We start from the raw sequence: 12,226 nt of genomic DNA on the forward strand, positions 1-12,226 counted from the left end.
GTGTGCGTGCTTGTGTGTTTGTTATGAAGATTTACAAGACTTTTGAATTGCTGCCATGCGATAAATGGTTTTCATGCCGTGGCTATGTGATGACGCAAGCTTGTAATTTCCCAGGGAGGATTTGCTTGTTTGACACAGCAGCAACATTCACAGAAGCAACGTCATTGTGTTCACTGAATATCTCATTGGAAACAAATCTGAAATGTCAGTTAAATAAATAGTCTTCCTGAGATCACTGGTGGAGACACACAGGAGGGAGGGGGGGCACTTGTCTGGGGTGATCTGATCTGAAGTTGGAGGTCAGTTCACACCTGCCGTTGTACTCCATGTGTTTACAGTGACCACATGTGATCGGAGCTCAGGTCACCGCTCTGTATGCACATATTCATGCAGATCCCTTCTGTTTGCAGAGATCATCAAATGTGTCTGAGAGGGACTGTCAGATTTTAAAAGACGAATTGTTGTGCTTCTTATGCCGTGTCAACACTACTTTTTAACTGATACGTTGTCCCTCCGTTTAAAAAAGAAAAATCGAAAATAGGTGGCGATCAGTGAGGCTTAAGTAATATCTGGTGAGGCATATGCCTGAACGATGGTAATCTGGTGCAGTGATGCCATATTTAGCTGCTCGTAAGAAAACCTAGCAGTGCTAACCAGACATAGAGAAATCAGTGTATACTTGTTGTTGTTTCTGGCGCATGTTCATTACACTATATATCTATCAGTGTGTATGCAGGAAGTAAGCTGTGACATCATCGTTTCCCATAGGATAGAGATGTGTGGATAGGATCTTTGCACGTTGAGATATATCACTGTGTAAACTTCTCTGCCAAAACAATTTGATTTTAATTTGTTTGGGATCTGGCTCATCACAATTTTTGATGGACTTGATTTCTCCATGCCTGCATGACCTCATTTTATCAAGCCTACGAGTGATGTTTAAACATGAGGAGATTCCTAGAAGTGACTGCTCTGTGTCAGGCAGTCGGCCGTTGGGACTTTGTCTGAATGTGTGTACATGTTTATCTGTGTGTTTGTGTGTGTGGGACAGTGGCGTGTCAGTGTTGGGTCGTGGGAAGGTGGGGAGGTGGGCCACTCAGTGAGGCTTTGTGGTGGCGCTCCAGAGAGGTGAAATTGAGTTTGGCCTGTCTGCAGAGCTAATCAGCTCTGTCTGGCCTGAAACCTGAACCACTCACAGACATGAAAGAGGACTGATACTGTAATAGACCAGGGTGGGAAGTCACCAGCAACCAGCATTCAAATGCTGACATTAGATATGGGTGCGTTAGTCTACTGGAGCAGCCTCTGCCAGACAGCCAGCCATCATTAGGAGATCTGTAGAAGCTTGTATGATATTAACTGCAGGGTAATGTGGAAATTTGCCTTTGGTTTCACCATAAGACGAATTCATAAAAACCTAAAAATACAAAGTACTACACTGTGAATACATCATCCCAACAAACACATACAACATGCATCAATCAGCATTCACATTCTTGAAAATGCTAACACAATACACAAATCTATGCTTCTTTCACATCAGCCCTAATCGGAGGACTAATCAGGAATTGACAGACAACCTCATCATTGATGGGGAACAAGATAAAAAAGAAAAAATGTTTATGGAGAATCACCTTCAACAAGTGACATCATAAGATCCAAACTAATCAGTAAAAACAAGAAGAAGGACTTATGTGACCAATAGTCCACATAGATCTGTGTGCTATTCTCAAATGAGGTAGCAACTAGAGAGTCCGCACTTATGGAATCTCTGCATGTGAATGAGGATTGAGGGCACAATAATGAAGGGGAAGATGTAGCACAGAAGGGTTGTTCGGAACAACTACCAGTCCTTTGAGAAGTTGTGTGAATTTCTCATCAAACAGGAGAGAATCATGTGGCAAGTGCCACCAGAGAGCCGCTGCAAACCCTGAGGAAGCAGCTGTGAAAACACTCCCCTTTGCTCAGCGGGCATCACAGCTGGATACAGAATCTGTGTGCCCCCACGTAAAGAGGATACATCAGTTCTGCAAAGCAGGCCCGCCCTGGAGTTACACAGCCTGCGATACTGCTTTGAACCTGATCTTCACACAGAAGCACTTGGCACATTCCTGTATGGATGCTCACTCCGAATATACTGATATGTCCAACAAGGCATATATTATGCATATTGTCAGTTCTGTAGGCCCATGTTCATATGGAATTTTTCATTGGAGAGTCTGCTGAGTTAGAGGATCAGGAATAAATAACAGACTTTGACAACAGAGGGAATCGTCACCCCTGAGGTTTTTGGTGTGCACCGTGTGCCCCTGACTCGGCACAGAACAGCAGACAAAAGCTGTGCCTCAATTCTGGGGTTGCGTCCTTCGTAGGCTTCGTAGACCGCAAAGGCTGAACCGGAATGAGACGGTCTGGCCTACAGAGGATTTTTCATGATTGGCGTCTCCAGCTTGCCCCGCCCTTATGCTGTCGCCTAGCAACAGAGCTGAAGTTGGAGAAAGTTTTAATGGCCCTTGGCTTTTACCATGTGTACCGTTAGCTGTTCAGTGGTGACACTCAAGCATTGGACATCCCGTGCTTGCCGGCGCCATTATCTCTTTGAGAAACCGTTACGTCACTGAAGCACAAAGCATGAAAGGCTCCACCTGTTGGTTTCAAATGCAGCATTCGAAGTATGCAACTCCTGAATAGAGACACAATTGCTAATGGCTAGCTAGTAAATGTAGTGGCACATGTGTTAGGGGTCATTTGAAAGCTAAACAGATCTGAAAATTGCATAAGTCTAACCTGCCCCCCCCCCATAGTGTGAATGAATCAACGTTTGCTTTTACAATCTGCGGGCCGACTGGAAGAGATCTGCTCTGGCTTAAAACAACCAGATCCCTTGTGTGTATGTGTATGTTAGATGGTATACTTACGAGTGTGTGTGTGTGTGTGTTAGCATATAGCCTGATAGGTTTAGGGGCCCATAAACCTCTTGGTCAAGTGGGCCTGACCCCGGCGCAGATTATTGTGTTTGACCTCTGACCCTGTACAAACTCTGCCTGTGTGTGTGTATATGTGTGTGTGTTTGTATATACAAACACATGTATACATGCAGGTGTCTGTCCATGACCCTTCAATCCAATATGCTACAACTGTGTGTTTGTTTGGGGACTGTACTTTTCCACCACTCACCCTCCTCTGTTAGAGGGAAGTAGGGGAGGGGGATAAATACACAGAGATGCGTTCAATTTCATCATTCAAATGGGTGTATAACTTTTAGGGTCCAGAAACAGTTGTTGAAAAGTTACATGAACACAATGTGAGCTAGGTATCTCTTGATGTATAGCCAGCCATTCTTTCACATGTGCTCATCACGTACCAGAACATGCATTATACGCATAAACACACGAACACACAAGTAAACACACTCAATAAGAGCCGGTGCTCCCCAGATGGCTGCAAAAGTGCCGCCTGAGACTGCAGGAAAAATTCAAACAGCATTGTCAAAAAAAAAAAAAACTGCTGGAGCTGATTGTCAGAGTTTACATTTTGTCTTCCTCTTTTGAGTGTGTGTGTGTGTGTGTGTGTGTGTGTGTGGCTCACAGTTCTCATGCACATTGTATTAGGGGCCAGCTGGGTTGGCCTGCACGCTACACATGAGCCTGATTATGACTCAGTATTGCATTACTGACATTCCTCCATAGCTCTCCCTCTTTTCTCTTTCTCCATTCCTCTCCCCCCTCCCTCCTCTTCCTTTATCTATCTCTCTCTCTCTCTCTGTGTCTACCTCTCCCGAGGCTGGGCAGATTTGCTGAGCAACCACCTCCCCCCCTATCCCTACCTTCCTCCCTCCCTCCCTACCCCTCCCTTGACCCCCTCAGCAAAGCCCAAACGCCCGACACGTGATCCACACAGCTCCAGATCAAATCACCACACCATTTTCTCTCTTTCTTTGTTTTTTTTTGTTGCGAAGACTTTCAACTGCCTCCTTTTTGGGAACCTAGAAGCCATCAGTGTGCGTTACACATGTTGCTCTGGTCCTAACACTCTCTCATAGTATTTCACATACAGCTGAGGAGGAGGAGAAAGAGGAAGAGGAGGAGGATAAGCGGGAGGGAGAGGGTAGAAATTGAAACCGTCAAGCGGCTCAAAGAAAATGTCAGTGGATGCATAAGAATAAGGTGTGTGTGTGTGTGTGCGTGCGAGTATGTGTGTGTTCAGTGTTTGGCTTTGTAGTTTGAGCTCGTTCTTTTCCATCCGTGTGTGTGTGAGTGGGCGTGTTTTAGGGAGAGGGACTATTACTTTTTCTGTGGCGCCGTTAGTAGAAGAAATTTGACCTTGCAATTTTTTTTGGAAGGATGAGAGGATTTGAACGCAACCTGGAAGATAAAGAGTGCAAAGTACGTGACAGGTAGCAGCTCACCGTTTTCAAAAATCCCACACTGGGTTAATCCAGTGTGAGGAGGAGAAGGAGGGGAGGTGGGGGAGGAGCGGCGGCGGCGGCGGCGGCTCACCACTCCTCGCAGCTCAACCTTTATGCTGCCCGGCAAAGGAAGAAGGGGCAGCGCTGTCTCTCTTTTTCGCTCTGTCTGTCTCTCTCTCCCTCAATCTGTCTCTCTTTTGCTCTTGTCCTTCCTCTGTCACTTCCTCCCTCCTCCCCCCTCTCCCCTCTCTTGCATTCTCCTTGCCGATCTGTCCCTCCCTCTCTCTCTCCCTCTCTTCCTGACTTCCTTCCCTCCCTCCCTTCCCTCCCCTCTCTCCCTCGCTCTGTCTCACTGTGTCACTGGAGAGCGTCTCAGTGTGAAAATGCCATCCTGCTCTCCAGACTGTTGCCTCTTTCAGGCTGTGGAGGTAAGAGGCTGTGCGTGCGTTTTTTTTTTCTTGGTATCTGTGCGTGTGTGTAGATGTGTGTGTGGTTACCAGTTTGCAACGTTGAGGACCTTTGCATTTTCCCGTATGTGATGTTTATGAAACTTTTCTCAAACAAAGCTCATGCGCCATGAATTTACTTTTTTTTGTCACGGGGGCGTGTTGGAAGAGGAGAGGGAGTCTTCTGGCTTTGCAGGGGTAGCGAGCAATGTGACGTTGTTTCTTGTTGCATTCAGAGTCCCTCTGTCTTCGGGTCGGCCCGCTTGTGCTTCTGCGGTTTTGTGCCATAGCCTAGGCGACTAGCGTTGTTGATGTGTCTTGCGTGTTTCGATTTTTTTGGTGCCATTGTTTAACTTAATTTTACTTCTGTCCATCCTTCCGGGCCCTCGCCAAACACCAGCTTCGTGTCTCGTTTAGTTTTTGGTGGTTTAGTGTAAAGTGCGGAGCAGCAGAATCCCTGCTGTGGACAGAAGATGTTAAGTACATGGCGGTGTGAGAGCACACAGAAAAACATACATGCACATACAATGTGTCTCTATATATGGAATAGAAGTGCAGTCGTCCTTGTGGTTTGCGGCCACTTTCCGGTGTTCGTTTTCTCATATTTATTTGTGTGGTTGCATATTATGCTGCATGTGAGAGCGAGCTAACTATGGTGTTTGTGAATCTGCTCTTACAGTGGTGTGAAGCAGCTGGTCTGTGGTTATCTGTGCAGCAGCACACTGTGAAAAGGCAAAATTGTTCCCGTCTCAAATGTTGCTTTGGGCACTTGGCCTTAAAATGGTTCAAAATGGCGCAATAATGGAAGTTGCTCCGTCTTTGAACTGCACTCGTCGCCTGTTCCCAGTCGGGATATTTTTAGTGACAAAACGCAACATGTCTAAATCCACTGTGTTATTTCAATGTCCAAGTGTGAATGTGTGGTTTCTACTTTCCTCACGGTGATTATGCCTGCATGTGACAAAAAAAAACGTGTCATTGTGGGTTGTCCGCAAGCAATGTTACATGCGTATTCGTGGATGTGCGTGTGAGTAAGTTTGGTTGCACTGTGGACAAAAGGCTAGAGCTGAGAGTGCAGCCGTCGACCCATCCTGGACGTCAGCCTTACTTTTTTTTTAAGCACTTCCCCATGTTGGATGACAGAGCAAAGTAAAGAGGAGTTTTTAAGTGTGGACTTGACAAAGCACCTGGTGATGGAGGTAAATGTAACTCTAGATCTGCTCCATTCTTCATTTTCTCTACCCATTCAAATTCCCGAAAGCAACTCGGGACCGGTCACGCCTTCTCATTGTTACAAGGCTTTTTTCTTTCAAAAGATTACCTTTGCAGCTTTATCTTCACATTGCCATCATTACTCCTGTGTTTTTAGATAGTGAAGGTGTGGAGCGAAGATGGTGCCGGAAAAGTCGTGGAGATCCCGGTGGACATGACGGCCAGAGACGTCTGCCAGCTCCTGGTTTACAAGAGCCACTGTCTGGACGACAACGCCTGGACGCTGGTGGAGCACCACCCCATCCTTGGCCTTGGTAACGATGCCTGTCTGTGTGTTTGCGTGTGGGGGAGAGCGAGGCCTAGGGGATAGAGCAACAAGAAGGTTGCCGGTTCGAATCCCACTCTTTCCCATCTGCATGCCTAAGTGTCCTTGGCAAGATACTAAACCCCTAAAATGGCCCCTCATAAAGGCTGAGTGTTCTAAAAATGTAAGTCGCTTTGGACAAAAGCGTCAGCTAAATGACGTGTAATGTAATGTACATGCGTCCAGGTGTGATGTGATGATGTTGGGGTTAGGCAGCAGGGTAACTTCAAGTCACGCTGAATCGGTCACAATATCAGTCTTATTTTCCTGAAGAACACACATATTTTATCCCCTTTTTCCATCAGCCTTTTGGAAGTGGAAGCTAAAAGCTCGGTCAAATTAGTTATATCCCAGTATGTTTGGCTGAATATTTAGGAGTATCTTTATTGGGGGTTTTCTGCAGGTGTGTTTCAGTCTTGTATGTGTGTGTGTCTGTGTCTATATACCCCTTTTGTGGGTCTCTGCATGGGTGGGGATACTCTCTTGTGTGTACCCTCAGTGTGTATGTTCATTTGAGCATGGCACAAGTGCTTTTATGCTTTCTATACTGTTCGGGGAGGGAGGTGTGCTGGTCATAGGATTAATTATTTTCCATGTTCTGCTCACATGCCTGTTTCTTTCTGAATAAGTCACTTTGGAAAAAAGGAAGAAAAAAAAAGTATTGTGCTTCGCCTCTTTACTTTTGCCGTGCCTCTTATTGGGGCTCTATTTTTCTCCGGATCTTTATTATCTGTGAGGCTTTCCTACAGCTGAGTTGTATTTTTAGAGTCAAAGGATCACTTTGTGATTTGCTGCTTGATCTGCCTTTCTGGAAAAAAGTGCATCGGAGAGATGGAATGTGAGGTGAGGAGAGGGAGGGAGGGAAAAGAGAGGGAGTGCGAGAGAGAGATGGAGAAAGAGAGGAGAGAAGGAAGGAGGGAGGGGGGTAGCAGAGAGGTCTGGACTAAAGCGTCATACCAGAGCAGCAAGGAACCAATGGTGACTCTCCGTCGGACGAGCCCCTAGACTTGCCAGCCAATCAATCTCTCCTCAACTCTCCACAGGAAATTCCCCTGATTGCAGCCAGCATGCGCGCACGCACACACACACACACACACACACACACACACACACACACACACACACACACACACACACACACACACACACACACACACACACACACACACACACACACACACACACACACACACACACACACACACACACACACACACACACACACACACACACACACACACACACACACACACACACACACACACACACACACACACAGAGCCCAGACACTTCCACCACTAAATACAGAGAGGATACTTTTAGTTTTAGTCAAAATATTGTCAACACTCCAAAATGTGCGTATGGGTGTGCTTTGCCTCCGAATAGCAAGACTACGTGAGTTCATTTGGAAGGGCGAATTAGTGCTAAATCCTGCTCGCTATCATTTTGTGTGTCTGCAGAACTGGAACATCCTGTCATTATCAATTACTAATCGGCCTCACTGAGATTATATGTCCTCAATTTCAAGAAAGAGTATAACACACACACACACATGCACACTCACACAGACACACAGAAAGTGAGCGGGCCTCTGTGGTGCATTATAAGCAGGTTAGGTCTGTGTGAGCTCTTAATGTGTGGTTGTGTGTTTGTCTGTGGCTTGTACTTTGCTTATGGCTTCGCTGCTCTAAGCAATCAGCCTTAATACATGACATCATCTTCCTGCAATGAGCCCCCCCCCCCCCCCACCACCACCCCCGCCCGATTCACAGTGCTTCTTTTCACAGCCCCTCCTCATTTAACCTGCTACTCTCTCTCGTCTCCTAGTAACAGGCGACTTTTTCTTGCTGTGTCATTGTTTAACCACTGATGTTGTGGAAAATAAAGAAGTCGGTGAAACTACACCCTCAAGTTACTAATTGTTTTTAAAGGACAACTACGATAATCATCTTATATCTATTTTCAATAAAGCACTTGGTTATCCTTAATTTCAATCATTATGCATTTAATGCATGTACTGCTAACTGGGACTCTGCGATGAGACTAAGAAAAGGCAGCAAACTCTATATTTCCCTATCACAAGATTCAAAGCACAAATCATTTCCAAGTTGTACCCATTTCCACTCATAGCACGCAAATGTATCTGTTCAGTTTAAACAGATCTTCATTGCAATTTCATGTTTTGACACAACGAATAGTTGTTGTTCTCTCCTCTCTGAGGAAACTGATCAAAACAGTTTATAGTAGACAAGCTCCCATTGTGACGAGGACATTTCAAAATACGCTTTCAGTATTACAAACTGAACAGACAAATGAAGAGAAAGGAAATAAAATAATCGTGACCAAAAAACTTAGGTACGTACCCTATTGTGACCTCAAAACTAAAGTAGGTACCTAATCGTGACCTCAAACCGTGACCTAGAAACTGAGGTGCAGAACATAACTAGCATTGACCTAAAAACTAAGAAACGTACTGTACCTAATGTTGACATCAAAACTAAAGTAGCTACCTAACGTTGACATCAAAACTAAAGTAGCTACCTAAGCTAAGGTAAGTACCAAAATGTGACCTCAAAACTTAGGTGCATACAGAACCCTAACGTCATAACTCCGGTATGTACTGAACCGTGATCTCAAAACTGAGGTACCATGACTATTTTGTATCGTTACACCTTATATATATATATATATATATGCATGTACACTAACTCTATCCTTGAGGGCAGCTCAAAGGCGACAGAGCTCAGGTGACTAACTGTCTGTGTGTATGTGTCGTCATACAGAAAGGTGTCTGGAAGACCATGAGCTGGTGGTTCAGGTTCAAGCCTCCATGACCAGCGACAGTAAATTCCTCTTCAGGAAAAACTATGCCAAATATGAATTCTTCAGGAACCCTCTGGTGAGTCTCGCACATCCTTCAAATGACCAGTGACTTTGTCAGTTTGACTCGCACACGCAAACGCACACACACACCCACACACACACACACACACACAGCCTTGATATATTTTTTTAATTGGAGCTACTAATGGTGCTCTACATAAAGTTGATGCTGATGAAAATGCCTTAAATAAATTGCCACTTAAAAGGTAGGGTAGCTCATTTGTTTCTGAAAGACATTTGATCAAATTTGTTGAAATCCTCTCATTGCTCTGATAGCCATCAATAAACAAAGAGTCTTCAGCTGGAGAGACATACACCGCTGAAGTAGAGATGATAGTCCGCAGTTCTTTTTAAGTGTAGCCTGTTGCTGGATTTTCCTGTATTATCAAATCTAGCTTTAATGAAAAATGTCTCATATCACCCAGGAAGATACATGAACGTGATCCACAAATACCACAGCAATTCTGCCATTGAAACCTTTCATTCTAGACCACAAATGTTGACGTCTAGTTTTAAAGCAGAGATCACCAGAGTCAGGACCCAACCTCTTGGGACCATGAATGTCTGCACGGAACTTGACATCCATACAGTACATTTGTGGTACACAGATCAATTCTATAGCAAATACATTTTGTATGCCTCTTCAAGACTCATTGCTAGTTATATTATGTAAGAGCCCACATCATTCTAACTTTGTACACAAAGCTCTCTTTGTGCCATTTCTCAATATTTTTGGGTCTTCTCTGGTCACAGTTCCTATCTTCCATCTGCAGATGTACGAGCTGTGGCTCAGTCTATTTTTACACTCAGTCTGACTCTCTCTGGGTGCGATGGTGAGCTACAATATAAAATGCAAAGCTGTTCATCGTTTTAAGGACACAGACCTGCCTCTGAGAGCCAGCGTCTGAGGCAGCCAGATTGCGTGGCATCTTCTGCTGATGTGGAGTCAGCGTGGGGCTCTGCTGTTATGCGCTGGCTGCTTATACAGGGACATTATTGCCGTGGTGATTTAGGTGTGTGTCAGAGCCAGCAGGTGACCTCAGCTCTGTGGTAATGAGTACAGTAGAACACCAGAGTGCTGGCCACGGCCTGTCAATCACGCTAAGAGTAGCGCTGCTGGCTGAAGGGGATTACATCAGTGGGTGAGATCATACTGCATCCACTCCCAGGCTGGAGTGCCCTCTCTCTCTCTCTCTCTCCCCCACCACTTTGCTGCTGAGTCCTCATGTGCTCATCAAATACACACACACACACACACACACACACACAAACACACACACACACACACACACACACACACACACACACACACACACACACACACACACACACACACACACACACACACACACACACACACACACACACACACACACACACACACACACACACACACACACACACACACACACACACACACACACACACACACACACACTCTTTATAGAGACACACTTCCCCACTCTGCATATGCAAAAGTTCTTTAGTGTCCCCTCTCTGTCGATCTCTCTCTCGCTCTAACTCTCGCTCACCGTCGGCCTCTCTGTGTGCTTTTCCATCCAGAACTTTTTTCCAGAGCAGATGGTGGCTTGGTGTCAGGAGTCCGATGGCACAATCCCTCAGTCACAGCTCTTACAGGTGAGGCAATGACTAAGTGAAAAGACACACACTTGCACACCGTACATCTCTAACAGACTTGATTCATTACCTAACCCCAAAGTCTTGTAATCCAAAAATGCACACACGCACACGCATATGGCACACACACACACACACACTTCTCTCTTAGTGAGGACACCCATTGGATTAATGTATTCACTTGCCCTAACCTTAATCATCAAAACTAAATGCCTAATCTGGACGTACCTCATTATTCTACTGAGATATCTTGATATTATTGCTTTTAAACCCAGGAGTTAAAGACAGTAATGGCATGAACAACACAAACATTTGATTTCATTCACTCCACCTGCAGCCATGTTCTCAATACATGCCGTTGGGTGTTTTTTTCCCCAGAACTTTCTGAACTCCAGCAGCTGTCCAGAGATCCAGGGCTATCTGCACTTAAAGGAGCCTGGACGCAAGTCCTGGAAGAAGCTCTACATGTTCCTGCGACGCTCGGGTCTCTACTATTCTACTAAAGGAACATCCAAGGTGATAAATTACTGCTGCACTGATTCTGAACATTCACTTTCAATACAGAGCTAAAGATAAGTAGACTTGGGAAAAAAATCCACAACCAGATGAACACACACCAGCTGACTGTCTCCGCTTGAATTAGTACAATTGGCTAGCGCCTGCTCTTAAGTGTTTGAACACAATTTCATTGGCTCCTGCTTTGCTCAACTTCTGTCATACGCAGTGTAGGCAACTCGGCGCAGAACCACAACGTGTTTGTGTTGTAGACAGTCTGTGATCAATTCCTTCATGTTGTTTCTGCTAACCTCGGCCTCCTCTCTCCCACATCAATCTCTGACTGAACAGGAGCCCCGACATCTGCAGCTGCTGTCAGACCTGGAAGACAGTAACATCTTCACCATCATCACAGGCAGAAAGCTTCACAATGCCCCCACAGACTTCCAGTTCTGCATCAAGGTAACACACACACACACATACACAAACTGCAACAGTCACAAGTCCTGTGAATTCCCAAATCCATCCTCGTAGAAGAGGATGAGGGGTTGTTATCTGATATTTAGTAAAAAAGGTAAAACCACCCATTGGGGTTCAAACACACACTCAGCACACGGTGTCACACTCCAGGAGTTATCTGTGGTGTGTCACCTGCTGATCTGGGATAAGCCCAGTGGGATAAGCTGGGATGGTACAGGGATTCGGCCTGCCTAACCCCCTTGCCTCTATCTTACGCACACGCACACACACACACACACACACACACACAATGGATTGCAT

General features: G+C 45.4%; 1 protein-coding gene across 4 annotated transcripts in view; it reads left to right on the plus strand.

Moving 5' to 3' along the window:
* LOC133972864 (growth factor receptor-bound protein 10-like) overlaps positions 1 to 12,226 on the plus strand; it is a 43,740-nt gene that overhangs the window by 21,287 nt on the left and 10,227 nt on the right. For 2 of the 4 annotated variants that reach the window (XM_062410466.1, XM_062410465.1), the window contains 5 exons: positions 6,224 to 6,380; positions 9,214 to 9,329; positions 10,877 to 10,951; positions 11,330 to 11,467; positions 11,798 to 11,908. In XM_062410466.1, the coding sequence (XP_062266450.1) occupies positions 6,224 to 6,380; positions 9,214 to 9,329; positions 10,877 to 10,951; positions 11,330 to 11,467; positions 11,798 to 11,908 (597 nt within the window). Of the gene's footprint in view, positions 1 to 4,477; positions 4,837 to 4,867; positions 6,054 to 6,223; positions 6,381 to 9,213; positions 9,330 to 10,876; positions 10,952 to 11,329; positions 11,468 to 11,797; positions 11,909 to 12,226 lie in introns of those variants that run through there. The other 2 variants (XM_062410467.1, XM_062410468.1) reach the window with 2 other exon arrangements.

The sequence above is a fragment of the Platichthys flesus genome, chromosome 17, assembly GCF_949316205.1.
Source record: "Platichthys flesus chromosome 17, fPlaFle2.1, whole genome shotgun sequence".
Lineage (NCBI taxonomy): Eukaryota > Metazoa > Chordata > Actinopteri > Pleuronectiformes > Pleuronectidae > Platichthys > Platichthys flesus.